This window comes from Archocentrus centrarchus, chromosome 14 (assembly GCF_007364275.1).
Source record: "Archocentrus centrarchus isolate MPI-CPG fArcCen1 chromosome 14, fArcCen1, whole genome shotgun sequence".
Taxonomy (NCBI): Eukaryota; Metazoa; Chordata; class Actinopteri; order Cichliformes; family Cichlidae; genus Archocentrus; species Archocentrus centrarchus.
The window spans coordinates 35,205,100-35,222,349 of NC_044359.1; the positions used below are offsets into that span (position 1 = coordinate 35,205,100).

At 40.4% G+C, this 17,250-nt stretch overlaps 1 protein-coding gene across 4 annotated transcripts in view; it reads left to right on the plus strand.

The window, feature by feature from the left end:
• ntm (neurotrimin) overlaps positions 1-17,250 on the plus strand; it is a 561,945-nt gene that overhangs the window by 519,504 nt on the left and 25,191 nt on the right. For all 4 annotated transcript variants that reach the window (XM_030745784.1, XM_030745782.1, XM_030745783.1 and 1 more), the window contains one exon: positions 6,694-6,819. In XM_030745784.1, the coding sequence (XP_030601644.1) occupies positions 6,694-6,819 (126 nt within the window). The remainder of the gene's footprint in view (positions 1-6,693; positions 6,820-17,250) is intronic.

Genomic DNA, 17,250 nt, shown 5'->3' on the forward strand with positions numbered 1-17,250 from the left:
TATATTATCCTACATTGTGTAGGTTATTGTGGTTTTTGTTGGGAGCAGTGATGATTATAAAGTCTTACAGCTGCTGGGAGGAAGGATCTGCGGTAACGCTCCTTTGTGCATTTAGGATGCAGCAGTCTGTCACTGAAGGAGCTCTCCAGCTCAGCAACAGTTTCATGCATGGGATGGGAGACCTTGTCCATCAGTGATGTTATTTTGGTCAGAGTCCTTCTGTCTCCCACCACCTGCACTGAGTCGAGAGGACATCCTAGGACAGAGCTGGCTTTCCTGATGAGCTTGTCTATCCTCTTCCTCTCAGCTGTAGACAAGCTGCTGCTCCAACATACTGCTGCATAGAAGATGGCTGATGCCACCACAGAGTCATAGAAGGTCTTCAGGAGTGTCCCCTGCACTCCAAAAGACCTCAGCCTTCTCAGCAAGTAGAGTCTGCTCTGACCCTTCCTGTAGAGCGCATCAGTGTTATGAGTCCAGTCCAGTTTATTGTTTAGGTGAACACCCAGGTACTTATAAGAGTCCACTATCTCAATGTCCACTCCCTGGATGTTCACCGGTGTCCGTGTGGTGGGTCTGCGCCTGCGGAAATCCACCACCAGCTCCTTGGTTTTAGCGGCGTTGATCAGGAGGTGGTTCCGCTGGCACCAGTCCACAAAGTCCTGAGTCCACTGTCTGTACTCTGAGTCATCCTCACCTGTGATGAGGCCAACTATGGCAGAGTCGTCAGAGAACTTCTGCAGATGGCAGCGTGGGGAGTTGATGGAGAAGTCTGCAGTGTAGAGGGTGAAGAGGAACGGTGCCAGCACAGTTCCCTGTGGGGCCCCCGTACTGCAGACCAGCCTGTCAGAGACACAGCCCTGTGTCCTCACGTACTGTGGGCGGTCAGTGAGGTAGTCCAGTATCCACTCGGAGATGTGGTGGTCCACTCCTGACAGTTCCAACTTGTCTCTCAGAAGTCCTGGCTGGATGGTGTTAAAAGCACTGGAGAAATCAAAGAACATGATCCTCACAGTGCTTCCAGGCTTCTCCAGGTGGGTCAGAGCTCGGTGCAGGAGGTAGATGATGGCGTCATCCACCCCGATGCCAGGCCGGTAGGCGAACTGCAGCGGGTCCAACGAAGACGACACCATGAGGCGTAGATGGTTGAGGACCAGCCTCTCGAGGGTCTTCATTAGATGCGATGTCAGGGCTACCGGCCTGTAGCTGCTAAGATCCTTTGGATGTTTGTTCTTTGGTACCGGTACCACACAGGAGGTCTTCCACAGTTGTGGTACTTTCCCCAGCTTCAAGCTCAGGTTGAACATGTATCCCATGATGCCACACAGCTGATCTGCGCAGCACCTCAGGAGCCTGGAGCTGATGCCGTCTGGACCAGCAGCCTTTCGCACCTTGATCTTACGTAGCTCCTTCCTCACATGATGAGTTGAGAGGGACAAGATGGAGGTGGGGGATGGGGGTTGTGAGATGGAGTCCTCAGAAGTGAAGGGGGGGGGTGATGGCTGAGAGCTGAGAGGTGTGAGGTCCCAAGAAGAAGAAAGGTTGGCAGTCATTAAAGATGGTGGGGCTGACAGCAGGGGGGACTGGGCTGGGGGAGGGGTGGGTGGCTGGTCAAACCTGTTAAAGAACTGGTTCAGGTTGTTCACCCATTCTAAGTCTCCCACAACCCTAGGGCTTGGTTTGTGGCCTGAAATTGAGTTCAAACTCCTCCAAACCCCACTGATGTTGCTCTGCTGTAGCTGGTCCTCCATCTTCTTCCTGTAGATGTTTTTTCCATCCCTGATTTTCCTTCTCGGATCCTTCTGCACGGCTCTCAGCTCCTCCTTATTTCCTGATCTAAAGGCTCTCTTCTTCTCCTTCAGGAGAGCCTTTATTTCAGAGTTGATCCAGGGTTTGTTGTTTGAAAAACACCGTACCCTCCTGGTGGGCACAGTGTTTTCCACGCAGAAATTGATGTAATCAGTGATGCAGTCCGTGATGCTGTCGATGTCCTCCCCATGAGGGGCACAAAGCTCTTCCCACACAGTGGAGCATCGAGTCACTGATCCACCCCACCAGGATTCTACAGCAATGACATTGGAATGTCACTGGGACTAGAGAAGTGTAGTCAGATGGTAACAAAGACAGGGAAGGTAGTCAGAACTGAAGGGACTGCATTACCAGAAGGCAACATTGTAAACATTGAGGACAACTACAAGTACCATAGAATCCCACAGGCAAATGGGAACCATGAAGAGGCCACTAGGAAAGCTGCAACCTCCAAGTACCTGCAGAGAGTAATGCAAGTCCTAAGGAGTCAGCTGAATGGGAAGAACAAGATCTGGGCCATCCACACCTATGCCCTGCCAGTTATCAGCTACCGTGCTGGGATGAAAAACTGGCCAAAAGAGGACACAGAAGCCGCTGATGTAAAGACAAAAAAACTCCTTACCATGCATGGAGGGTTTCACCCTAAATCCAGCACCCTGAGACTGTACGCTAAGCGGAAGGAAGGTGGCCAAGGACTAGTGAGCGTCAGAACCACTTTCTAGATGAAACAACAAAGATCCGTGAATACATCAGGAAGATGACCACAAAGGATTATATACTTAGTGAGTACCTCAGGCAGCAGAAACCCAAGAAAGACGAGGAGGAAGAACAGGAACCATTATGGAAGGACATTCCTCTGCATGACATGTACCAGATAGAACTGGGTGCATGAGTTTGATTTTATTTAGAATTTTCTCTTATCCAAACAGGGTTAAAATAATACGTACTGACTCAAATACGTACACTATATTGCCAAAAGTATTTTTTTTGTCTGCTTTCACACCCATATGAACTTGAGTGACATTCCATTTGTAATCCATAGGGTTTAATATGATGTCGACCCACCCTTTGCAGCTATAACAGCTTCAGCTCTTCTGGGAAGGCTTTCCACAAAGTTTAAGAGTGTGCTTATGGGAATTTTTGACCATTCTTCCAGAAGCGCATTTGTGAGGTCAGACACTGTTGGACAAGAAGGCCTGGCTCACAGTCTCTGCTCTAATTCATCCCAAAGGTGTTCTGTTGGGTTGAGGTCAGGACTCTGTGCAGGCCAGTAAAGTTCTTCCACTCCAAACTCACTCATCCATGTCTTTATGGACCTTCCTGTGTGCACTGGCGTTCAGCCATGTTGGATCCGGAAAAGGCCATCCCTAAACTGTTCCCACAAAGCTGGGAGCATGAAATTGTCCAAAGTGTCTTGGTATGCTGAAGCATTAACAGTTCCTTTCACTGGAACTAAGGGGCCAGGCTCAGCTCCTGAAAAACAAGCCAACATCACCAACATCCCTCTCCACCAAACTTTACACTTGCAAATTGAAATCAGACATGTCCCATTTTCCTGGCAGCCGCCAAACCCAGACAAGTCCATTAGATTGCCAGACAGAGAAGCATGACTCCAGAAAACACATCTCCACTGTTCTAGAGTCCAGCGGCAGTGTGCTGCATCCAACGTTGTGTATTGGTGATGTAAGGCCTGGATGCAGCTGCTTGGCCATGGAAACCCATGACTGAATTTCTTTCCCTGGCACAGTGTGTTCACTCATTTCCAGCTTGTTTAGGCAGCCATGCTAGTACACAGTGTGGGCACTCTCAAGGCGCACAAGCAGCAGTCTATACTAAAGCATGAAGCAGTGAACACGTAGAGTCATTTACAGTCCAATTACAGCAGACATGGTGTTCATGGTCAATGTTAGGTTACATCAAGGGTAGCAGACATCAGTTTATATTAAGGGTGATGATGCTGATTCGATTCACTTACTGAATTATACTTTTTATACTAGTTTCACAGTGTCTAGGGATCAGAAAATCAGCATTACAGCTCATGAAACATGTGCTTATATCTTGCTGAATTCAAAATGGACTCCACACTGTGAGAACTTGAAATGGAGCCGAAGTAAACTGAAAGTATTTAACATCACAGTTAAGTCAGTGACCACCTGCAGAGAATGAGCTGAGAAGTTGTCCCATGTGTGTTAAGATTTTTAATAGGTGAACTCTAAAGCAGTACAGAGGGAGGGGCAGTCAACAGAGAATTTACAAGAATGTTTTGAGGAGGAAGAGCAAAACAGTGACCCAAAAACAGCAAAAAATCCAGAAAGGAACACAATGTTTTTCCTGCCAATGTAGGCGGCATTTCCATTATTTTTTGCTATTAATAAAAGTACTGTATCTCTTTGATCTTATTATTTTAGCAATGTGAACCATGTGTTCTGTGTTAAAATATTTTATTTGAGTATCATCCAGTGAAATGCAGCAGAACATTTAGCATTAAAATGCTGTGAAATTAGGTTGATGTCATCAACGTCTAAGGAAACATAGATATTTGTTTTCTTAAATGTGAAATGTTTTAGAAAAAAATGGTTTCTTCCTACTCATTTATTTATGTATATAAACTTTACCTTATGTGTGTTGTTTTGTTGTTTGATATTCTGATTGCTGTATTTAACAGTCCTTGGTAACAGCGATGCTCTACCCTTTAACTACCATGGCAGCCTTCTCATGCTGACAGGATGTTTGTCCAATAGTTTATACAGAAGACTGCTTGATTAAGCAGGCTGCCTTGAGAAAAGAGACCAGGAGCCATAAAATTACCTCGCTGCCAAGAAATCAATAAATTTTTGCAGCTCTGTTTTATACAGAAGACATTTCAAACACAATACAACTCTACGTGCTTCAGAATTTATTTTCAATCAATTCACTACTAGCACAGTAATCCTCAGGAGTTCTTCACAAGTGAGGCAGTATTGGAACCAAGTTAAATTATCTTATGCCATTCAGAGAATATTTGTATTTTTCAGAAAAAGGGGTATGCATCTCACAAAACATTTCAATTATGAGAATTTTTTGAAATGCACTTTGCCAAATTACATTAAATTCTGAACATGTTTCCATATTGGTTCTGGATGTAGTTTTAAGATGGACCACCAGGAATCTTCAGGTAGAAATATTAGTGTTCTCAGTCATACTAACTCAAGTCAATAAGACACACTCATAAACAAACTACTGAATGCTTTTATTGTGCCTTCATTATCAGGAAATATGTTGATATAGCTATCGGTATTTTAGGCTTATATCACTTAGATATATGTAAAAAAAAACAGTGATGATCATATGGATTTGTTCTTAGTGCCTCCTCCACTCTTTTGTGACCTCAGCGTAAATCTGCATGTGGTAGGGATGCCACTTTTTCATCCATTCCTTCTAGAAAATCTTTAAGTCCCTGAGCTTCATGGTAGGCAGTCATGAATGTCAAGTAATGCTGGCTAGTGGGTTTCATTTTCACTCAAGTAAGACAAGAATGAACATATCTAACTCTCTCTTCTTGGATTCAAAGCAGTCCCTATAGGGAAATAAAAGATTCACAAAGCGGAGTGAATTAGACATGGCAGTGATTCCATTTTGTCAAAAGAATAATTTCCCTTTCAGATTTGTGTGCTCCAGAAGAGGAAATTAAGTTTATACTATTTTGTTTTATGTTTTAATTCAGATTTTCATGTTGAAAAAACAACTTCTCTGGCAAATTGCCTGCATAATACATCAGAAACTGTTTTGCATTTGGTGAAAAAAAGAATGACAAAGGACACGTTTTACTCCACATTGTACAAATTTTAACCACAGTGTCATTGAGTGCATGTTTCCTCACATTTTAACAAATGTGAAGCTTTTCACAAGAGCTGTAAAGTGGAGGGCTGCATATCTTTTACCAGAACTACATAACTGCCCCCCCCCCCCCCCCCCCCCACACACACACACACACACACACACACACACACACACACAGAGGGAGTATCTTTACATTCAAGCAGGCAGCTCACTTGAGGTGTTCACAAAGGTTTACAAAAGGCACTTGATACAGTTGCAAATGCTGATTGGACAACTTCAGCGAATAGATTGAAAAATGCATCCCTAAATTTTTCTAAATACATAGACTAATATGTAAAACACAAAAAAAGGACAAACACAACAAGCTTGTCAATTTCAAATTAATTTAATTGATTCAACATTTGTGATATCTTTAATTGTTGATGCTAATTATCCTCTACCATTCCTCATAAGCTATGTTTTTATGAGATGTCCATTGTTCAGATGTTCATTGCTCAGATCACTAAAACTGTTTTAAATGCCATTTAAATGCCACATATCAGGGATGTCACTCTCTTAGGTATCAGCAGAATGCTTGGTGGTTGAGCCCTTTGTTGAACATAAACAATGGGTGTCATGTTTTCTGTTTCCTGCCAGGAAGATTGTGCTGGTGGCATTTAAGGCCTAATCTGACAATTCATGCAGTTTTGTTATGTTTAGGGGCTTGAAAACACATGCAGGACAAAAGAGGAAAAGAATTAACCAAAATTAATGGATCAGAGGCCAACATACCTTATTTTCCCCCTGAGTTTAATACAGTTCTGTTTCAGACAGTACCTAGAATGCAACGTCATTGTCTCTTTGCAAGATTTTTCCTGTCTAAATACCTGTTTGTAAAACAGCACATTCTAAGTGGGTAATACAGGCCTTTGTAATATCAATTTTCAAAGTGAAATATGTAAATGATAATAATAATAATAATAATAGCTTATCATGGTGATATCATAAAGATTGTTTTTTAGGAGTGCCTTTTAAAATCAGTAAGATGTATGTTTATATTCACCCATATTTGATTTTCCTGCACAGTGCCACCGAAAATCACCAACCTGTCAAGAGATGTTGTGGTAAATGAAGGCTCCAACATCACCCTGATGTGCCAAGCTAGTGGTAAACCAGAGCCTTCCATCAGCTGGAAGCTCATCTCCTCTTCAGGTAACTTGTTTGTATTTAAAATATTTGGATGTAGAGCAGATTACTGATGTATTTGTGGTGTTATCTTAATGATAGCTCACTTTCTTTGCTTTCTACTTTTCTACACACTGACTATATAAAAACATGGCTGTAGCATCCAGATCAATGGACATTTCTAATGGTCAGTGGAGGACAGCTTCTCTGGGGGTAAAAAAAAAATCTAAGGTTGTTTAGAAGTATGTGAGACTTGATCTACTTCATTAAACACATCCTTAATGAATTTATGGTCTGATTTGCTAGTTTTAAGTCTTTTGAAGTACAGCATGATTTAAAAGTTTTAAGTTAACAGTTGAAATTAGAGTAAAATAAGATGATAAAGAGCTGTTGATTGGTATGTTTTGATGCTGGCCAAAACACTTCTATCAAAGCTTGAACACAGGACTTGACAAGCAAATGGAAGATGTAACAGTCCATCTTTTATATACAGTCAATATTTCTACAGGTTCTTTCCTTTTGCCTCTTTGTCTTCCGCTTATCCCTCAGTGTTAATCAGCCCATGAGCAGTCCATGGCGGATTTCATGTTTTTTTTATAACCCATTTCCAGATAATCATTACAGCATGATCATTCACAGGAAAATAATCTGGCCCTGTTGTAATAGGACTAATTAATTACAAGTAATTGAATGGATGTAAATGTTCTGGAGGCAGTTGAAGGATAGCATTAATGCAGAGAATATTAAAACAATATGTAGCATTATGCATAGGACTAGCACTTCAAGTATAGTATGTCCAAAACCAGGAATGTTGCATGGTACGTGCTCAGTTGCATTGTTCCATTATTCTTTACTAAAGACTGAAGAAAACAAACTATTGTTTGCATTAATCTGCTGTTCTATGTTAATGCTTGACTTAATCAGGCAAGATGCTTGCATTTATATGCCTTTAAAAACCTCAGGTTTTTGTGCTTTCATCTGTGTGGTATTTGATGGCTTTAATTCTTTCCACTGAGTTAGTACTGTACCATATTAATGAATTGCTTCAGAGGTGACTGGGGTGGATTCTTGGTTAGAATGGACCAAGGTTAATACTGAGACTCGTGCCTGTGGTTTGGCATGGCAACAAAAACACATTAATTTGAGAAGAAGTTTGGTTAAATGCAAACAAATGTTATCTAATCATTACTGACTTTTTTATATTAATAGTGCTCTGCCATATAACCACACCAGAAAAGCATAACAAATGAAGAGATTACCTAATCTAATTATCTGTGATTGAAGAGACTGGAGAGACAGTGTATTATTTTCTTTCTTAAAAAGATGAGAAACAGTTGCATGTCACTCTTTGGGTTAATGTGTCATGAGTCTGGGGACTTCAATATCTACAATAACTGTGACACCAGTGAGGCAGACTGGACTATCTACTTGGTGACTTGTGTTGGTTTTGTGTCATTTATGTTTCAGGAGCTTCTATTGTTATCGGTGCAGGATTTACTTTATTAGTTGCAGGACTGTGTCTGAGTTGTCTGAGTGTGCATGAGAATGGATTCAGTGCTAAAGATCAATACTTATTTTGCTTGTGTTGCTATTCAGTGTAGATTTTTTTTTTATTTTTTCAGTACTAGCAATCATTAAAACTTTATGTTCAATGAGTGAGTGTATATTCACTTCAATGCACTTTAAAATTCAAGGCAAAGGTAATATAAAGCATCTTGAGGCACTAAAATGGGTGTAAAACTGAGGCAGGAATCTTAATCACCACACTTTTTAAATGGAGAAGAGAAAAAAAAAAAAACATTTACCAGATGCATTTTTGGACCATTTTTATGCCCAAAAGTCTTATTAGTTGCAACATTACTTTGCACAGCTTTGCATATGAGTTTGATGATTCTTTGGTTATGCTTTTGGCATCAGTTCGCTTTGGAAAATTCTCTTCAGAAGAGAAACATGAGTCCACTGAGAAATGGTAAATGGACTAGTTTTTCTATAGCGTCTTCTACTCTAGTTGAGCACTCAAAGCATTTTATACAAGTTTTGCATTTACCCATTCACACACACATTCATACAAGCACTATTTCAAAGTACTCGCGTTAGATAGCGAGTACTTTGAAATAGTGCTTGTATGAATGTGTGTGCATTTACACACATTCATACTCTGACAGTTGCATCCATGACCAACTTGGGGTTTAGTATCTTGCCCAAGGATGCTTTGGCATGTAGATTGGAGCAACCAGGAGTCAAACCACCAAACTTCTGATTAGTAGATGACCTGCTCTACCTCCTGAGCCACAGCCACCCCAAAAAAATGGACTGATGGAAAAACATCCTTAGCGCTACTACTGATTATAAGAAGATAGCAAACTGTTCATTGTTCCTGTGATAGGACAAAGACAACGAACTGTATTTAAAGTCAATAATGAATTCATGGCTACTAAACTACATTAAACTGTCCTGAGAGTTCAACTCCATGATTGCCATGAAGTCTATCAAAATTTCATGGGATTGATTATCTATGAACCTGTTCTCAGTGCCAGTCAGTTTGCACTGTCTTCCATTACACAAGACATTTGGTATTACATGGCATTACATGTAGAACTTACCAGTGAGATCTCTTGTGGGTCTGGCCCTTGAAGGAACAAATCAATATTTGAACTGTCAGACAGAATTAAACCAACACCAGGACAGAAAATAGGTCTTCCCAAGAAGTCTGCAGTTAAGTATAGGTATAGTTGTTTTCAGATGCTGCAAATTAATAGTGTAAATGAATACACTATATCAGAGGTCCCCAACCCCCGGGCCGTGGACCGGTACCGGGCCGTGGGACATTTGGTACCGGGCCGCACATAAAGAATAAATAACTTAAATTATTTCCATTTTACTTATTATCTGCGCCTAAACTATATTTTATTTTGAAAAATGGGCGGATTCGCTCTGTTACTTCCCTCCATGACTTCCTCTTGACGTGTCAAGACGTTTCTGCTCACATGATACATCACCGCTAAAATTAAACCCAGAAGCTTCAGGCCTGTCTAACGAAATCGGTTGGTTGACCTACATAACGCTTCTTTAAATTTTTGAGTGCTCAACAAGAGTAGAAAAGCGCTATGTAAGAACTAGTCCATTTACCATTTTTATTTATCAACACCGGGGATAGCAGTGAGGTAGACCCAGCCATCAAACAGACTCTCCAGCGCTTGACACCGCGGCTCTGCAGCCACGCTCCATGTGAAATCGGCCGAACCCAGTCAAACCAGAAGCCAGCAAAAATGAGTATCAGAGAAACAAGCTCAGGGGGCTTACACTGATTCAGTGTTATGGTGAGTTGTATTTTTCATGCGCTTTATACAGTAAAAATCACCTAAGTCGAAGTCGCACAAATCGGGTTTTCGCTCTAGTTGGATGGCATCTGCAGGTCCTGATTTTTTCTAACATTAATTCCAATAAAATCATCACATAAATCCGTCGGATATTCACCTACCTCGGATGAAAAATCTGGTCCCATTGTAATAAATTTCCAGTTAAATGTGATCGCATAAACTGGATGAGTTTAGCGCTAAAACCCTCCTCAGCTCCTGTCCGCCCACTTCCATGCATCGGCTCGTTCATGCACAACTACACACACACTAACAACGCCTGGAAATTGTTTTAGTGTTTATATCAGTTCATTTCACCGGGGACAATCGTGGCAAGTGTAAGCTACAAACTTGCACTTACGAGTAAAATTTCAGATTATAAAATTTGCAGAAGCAAATTCATAGATGAAGCAGAAGCCATTGCAGCGAAATTCGATAATAGACCCCAAACTGGGCCATTTGAATCCGACTGAGGTGATTTCTACTGTATTTGTTTTTGCGGTGTATCTTATTTTGAAGGCATGTTTTACCATGGCTCTAACAGCTGACCAGGGAGCGCTGTGGGCAGAGAGCCTGTTATTCATGTTGAGGCGGGATGTTACGAGAACGCTGCTGATAGAGTTGCATACGAATACAAAGTGGATTCACGTTTTTTATTATTATACGTAGAAAATATCACACTTGGTTATGGTCGTATCATTTATTTTGACGTATTTATTCGCCACACCTTAAAAGCCGGTCCGTGGAAATATTTTCTAACACTAAACCGGTCCGCGGCTCAAAAAAGGTTGGGGACCACTGCACTATATGGCCAGAAGTATTGGTCTACACCTCTTAATCTTTCAGTTCATGTGTTTTCAGTCCAGTTGCCACAGATATATAATATCAAATACTGCAACCTGCCTTTACAAATGTTTGTGAAAGAATAAGTTGTTCTTCAGAGCTCACTGAATAGGATTGTTACAAGTCAGTTTATTAATGTCTTCCCTTCTAAAGACTCCACAATCAACTGTAAATGCTATTATTGCAAAGTAGGAACATTGCTGCTGTGGTTTCTAAATGGACTGGAACACAACGTTACAGAGTGAGGTTACAGAGTGAGGTTACAGAGTGAGGTTACAGAGTGAGGTTACAGAGTGAGGTTACAGAGTGAGGATACTGAGTGAGGTTACTGAGTAAGGTTACAGAGTGAGGTTACTGAGTGAGGTTACTGAGTGCTGAGGTGCATCATGTGTAAAAGTACTGTTGTCTATATGGAGTAGATTTATTATAGAATTTAATCAGAATGTGTTTCTTTAGCAATGTCTGGGATCATTCAGAAGTTTGCATGTGGTTTTTGTCCATCCATCCATCCATCCATCCATCCATCCATCCATCCATCCATCCATCCATCCATCCATCCATCCATCAATCCATCCATCCATTTTCTTCCACTTATCCGGGGCCGCTTGTATTTGCAATCTCATTCTTTCGGTCACTACCCAAAGCTGATGGACATAAATGAGGGTAGGGATAGGGATGTAGATTGACCGGTAAATCGACAGCTTCACATTCACACTCAACTCCCTCTTTACTACAACAGACCAGTGCAGCATCTGCATCACTGCAGACGTAGCCCCAATCTGTCTGTCAGTCTTCTCCCGTCAGTCATGAATAAGACTCCAAGATACTAAAACTCCTCCACCTGGGGGAGCAACTCGCCCATGAGCTGGAGTGGGGACTCCACCCTTATCCGGCTGAGGACCATGGCCTCAGACTTAGACGTGCTAATTCTCCTGCCAGCCACTTCACACTCAGCTCTGAACCATTCCACTGAGAGCTGGAGGTCACCACCTGTTGAAGCCAACAGGACTACATCATCCTCAAAAAGTAGAGATGAGATTCTGAGGCCACCAAGGCAGAAGCCTTCCACCACTTGGCTACACTTAGAAATTCTGTCCATAAAAATTATCAACAGAATTGGTGACAAAGGGCAGCCTTGACAAAGTCCAACACCCACAGGAAACAAGTCTGACTTATAGCCAGCTATATGGACCAAGCTGTTGCTGCAGTTGTACAGGGACTGAATGGCCTGCAACAACGGGCCAGACACCACATACTCCTGCAGCACACCTCATAGGACAATCTGGGCTTTGACTAACGGACGGACCCTCCTTTCCAGCACCCTGGCACAGACCTTACTGGGGAGGCTGAGGAGTGTGATTCCCCAGTAGTTGGAGCAAACCCTGTGGTCCCCCTTCTTAAAGATGGGGACCAACACCCCAGTCTGCCAATCCAGTGGCAGACGGGGGTGACTGAGATCTCCATGTGATGTTGCATAGGTGTGTCAACCAAGACAGCCCTACAACATCCAGAGCCTTCAGGAACTCAGGGCAAATCTCATCCACCCCAGGGGCCTTGCCAATCCAATTCAATTCAATTTTATTTATATAGCACCAAATCACAACAAACAGTTGCCTCAAAGCGCCACCAAGGAGTTGTTTAACAACTTCAGTGACCTCACCCCCAGCGATGGTTGAGTCATCCCACCTCATCCCCAGACTTTGCTTCCACTACAGAAGGCATGTCAGTGGGATTAAGGAAATATTCCATCCACTGCCTCAGTTGAAGTCAGCAGTGCCCCACCTGCACTATAAACCCTGTGGGTAGAGCACTGTTTTCCCCTCCTGTGTTGCCTGATGGTTTGCCAGAATTGCTTCAAGGGCCTCTGAAAGTCTTTTCCGAACTCCTCCCACACCTGCTACTTACCCTCTTAATTGAATAGTAAGTGTATATGTTTTTCACATGACTGCATAGTCATTGAAATCGTCCTTTTTCAAATGACTATTTGAGGAAAATGTCTACTAGACTTGGCAATGAGAATAGAAGTCTCCATCAGCTTTTTAATCTCTATTTTTTAAAAATAGAGATTATTACATGATTTTTTTATGGTATGATTTTTTTTTTTCATGCCACCTTGCTTGACAACTGGGATGAGGTGTTTGTGCTGATATACTGTGTTTAGATAGTGCTGCGCATAAATCAAATAGCATGTCAGCATTGTTTCAAGAAAAATCATTATCTTGAAACAGTTTCTTCATGTATCTGTTAGCCACAGCTGTACGAAAAGCTTCTCATTAAAGTCAGTAAGCGGTCTTCGGAAGGCAACAAGACATGTATGTACTTTAGCCACTATGCACAACTGTCTAATTACCTTTATTAAATCATATGCAAATGACACAAGGCTGGTACAGAATAACCGAATGTGCCTCTACATATCAGACAGGTCCATTATAATACACCATTATATAATCCCCTGTGCATCACAGCCTTCTTTCCAACAATTAAAAAAAATGGGTTTTACTTTTTAATTACTGAAATGCATTATGAAGCAGATGCTTTTTTTGTATTGCATTTAAGCTATGATGTGCTCATTTACAGCATGAAAAAAAGAACTATGCCTGAAATAGCATCAGATTATATAAACAATAAACACCAAGTTTTTTTTTTTTTAATTATTAATTTCTGTCATCTTTGTGCTGGTTCACTGTTGATAAAAACACACCATCTGTTTCTGGCTGCAGATTTCAGCTGTTGTGAATTCATGTAATGGTGCATTGTACCACTCTGACAGGAATCTGAGGAAGTGCTATTCCATTCGTTCAGCTGTTATCATCATGCATCACTGTGATTGGCTCAAAAAACTCAACATATTCTGTCATCTATATTCAACTTCAGTCTATGTTTTTTTTTTTTGCTTTTTCAGTGGAATGTACATAAATCAAATGGGCAGGAATATACCAGAAAAACATCCAGAAAGCCGAGGACTTAGGTACTAGATACCAAAATAGATATAAATATAGGTTATTAGATATAGGTTACTATAATAGAAAAACCTCCATGTTACTGCATCCAGTAGCTCTGTAAGCAGCAGTGCCTTTGGTTTAGTGAATTTTAGACTGTTGGTAGGATCTGGTAGATGTGAAGCATATCTTGCAGCCTTTTAACAACCATTCAGCAACGTTCATTCCAACCAATAAATACTTGCAATATGTATTCTTTAGTACTCTATGTCTTATAGTACTCTATGAGAGAAGATTTAGACTTTTCTGAGTGGCACAAATAATTTGTGATATACCCACTATACACTATTCGGTTGTTAATTGATGACGTAGAATTCCATTTCCAGGTCCAAATTGTCATGTGACCAATATGCCGCTTTCTGTTCTCTGTTATCTCAGCCAGAGATAGACTGTTGACCACAAGACTGTGAGTCTCTTCACCAGGAAGTAACCATATTTCCTCCATAATGTGACCACTTAAAAGGATGACATGAGTTCAGTGACATGTGCAGTGGTCTGTTCATTTTCAGCCCTTGTGCTGAAGTGTCCTTGGGCAAGAGACTGAACCCCAAATTGCTCCGATGCATCTATCAGAATGTAAGTGTTTGCATGATAGAAAATGCTTAACAGCACAGAATAAAGCACTACATGAAAGCATGTGTGAATGGATGAATGAGGCTTGTAGTAAAAAGCAGTTTGAGTCTGCAGAGTATTAAAGTGCTATATAAGTACCAGTTCATTATAAGAAACATTTGGAAAACTCTTTAATTTGCAATTAATTCATTTGATTAATTTAAGTTCTTCTAATTTATTACTTTATCTTTTATTTTGTACCTCTACTGAGGGCCACATTAAACTCTTATAAAAATATCCTTGGTGTAGATGCTGAGTTCACAATCAACACCCAGGGGTTGTTTAAACATAAATTGTGTCTAGATTTTAGTATCACTTTACACTTTGATATTAACATGTTAGACCCAGTCATACAGGCCTAAAGATGACCGGTGGCCGTCTGGCAGCCACCGGTCATGAGGGGAAAATATGTACATAAGTAAAATTTTATTTATATAACATCTTTCAAGATAAATATCACAACAAAAATACTAGAACATGAAACAAAAGTTACCCAAAAGCAAGTTTAAAAACGGGTTGGGCATACACATTATTCCCTCACAACTATTCAACTATTGATTCCCAGGGTGTTGCCAACTGGCCTTTGTGACTGAGGTCTTGTCATTGCGGCACTACTTTGATGACAAAAATAATAGAAATGGTTTTAATCTATCTATGTAACACTAAACTGAAGTAGAAGCAATGAGGGGCTGAAAAGAATGGACACAATGCTATCAAAAGATAGCAATGAGAAAAAATGGACTGGCATTTATGTAGCACTAGTCTTACTGACCATTCACAGTGATTGCAGTCATACAGAACCTTATTATATCCACGTTAAGTATTTATCTATTTCACAGCTAAGGATAGTTCTTAATCATCAGTTAACCTAACATGTCTTTGGACTTTGCCGTTAATCACTTTTTCCTTATTCCACAATATGGAAAAACAGTTTTTCTCTGGATTGGTCTTCAGGTCTTCAGGTGTGTGTGTGTGTGTGTATATATATATAAAAAAAACACATGCATATGCAGTTATAAAATTCATTCAACTTTAAATAATGTGAGCAGTGCTGTTTGATTTGATTTAATTTTGGTTTCACTTCTGTCAGTAGGACTGAGAAAATGTCCCACATTATATTACTTTACTTATATTACTTTACTTTAAGATTCAGTGAATAGTGAAAAGAATGTACAAGGTTACCCAGATAAGCTCAAGATCAAATTAGTCATGCAGTACAATAATGTGCCTATACTGTAATATTTACTGAAGAGCATCATGCTTGTGAAATATGTATTACTTAAATAGTCTGCTCCATTTCTGCTCTGTGATCAAAAATAAAGTACAATGCCTCATTAGCCTTTTCTCTTGACTAGCAAATCAATAACAAATGAAAGCAACAGAGGATGTTTATTCCACTTCATTATGACCATAAACTGATATGGACAATTGGACCGAAAACAGGTTTTACGGAAGAGTGGCCACTGCCATTAACCTTTTGTAATATTTATTCTTAATTAGGGAGAATTGTAAATTTTGTGTGACAGGGGGGTTACCTGTACTATTGAGGCATGAGTCTGAAGCACTCAGTTATTGCTGGGAACTAATTCTGTTAAATCTCATTATTAGAGCCAATGCTTTATTTCATTGCTGCCTTAACATCCTGCTCAACATCAGACAGGTTTTCACCTCCTACAGGTGTAGTCTATTACAACTGTATAAATGCAGCTTGACATGGCAAGAGATTAAAGAAGTTGGGCCCAATTCTTCTTTTATGTACACTGGGTTTAAAAGTACACAGACATACACAACATAAGTTTAAAAAAACAGTATAGGTTTTGTTTGTATATAACATGAAGTATAATAGAATTAAGCATCTTTCTACAGACAGATAAATCATATATACTTATGACCATTTAATTTCATATATACATGGAATTGGAGACCTTGGTGACTCAACTCCTTGTGGTGTGCACCCAGGCCTTGTTTTGTTTTATGGTTTGGTGTGTGTGTGTGTGTGTGTGTGTGTGTGTGTGTGTGTGTGTGTGTGTGTGTGTGTGTGTGTGTGTGTGTGTGTGTGTATGTGTGTGTAGCTTTAACTATACCTGCTATGTCTATGTAACACATTTATCAAAGGCATTCTTAATTCTGTTCTCATCTCAGCATTCTTCATGATCAAAATGGATGCGCTCACTGGTTCCTTATGTTTATTTCTCTATTTAAAATCCATATCTGCGAAAGTCCATTGAATTCATAATAAAGATCCTCTTCACAGGCACTAACAAACTACAATTCAGGAATATTGACTTTTAGTTTAGTATGGGATGAAAATGTAAATTAACTAGCATCAGCTTGACATGCTGTCATTTTGATTTTCCTCTCGCACAGTACATGACACTTAAACGTATTTTTCTCTGAAATTGTTCAGAATCAATGTTCTCAGTTCTAGCTGGTATTTTTCAGTTACCATTTTGGTATCCATTTCAGGTCCAGGAATTGACTGAGTGCCCGATAAGGACATTTATGAATAAGAATTAATAGAGTCACAATTTACAGTTGTTTTACAGACCTAGAGGATTTGAGTAGAGTACAAACTGTCCTGGTCCATGCTGAAGTCCAAACTGATACTGTTCCAGTATCTCCCACCTGCAATACAACTCTTTTCCAAA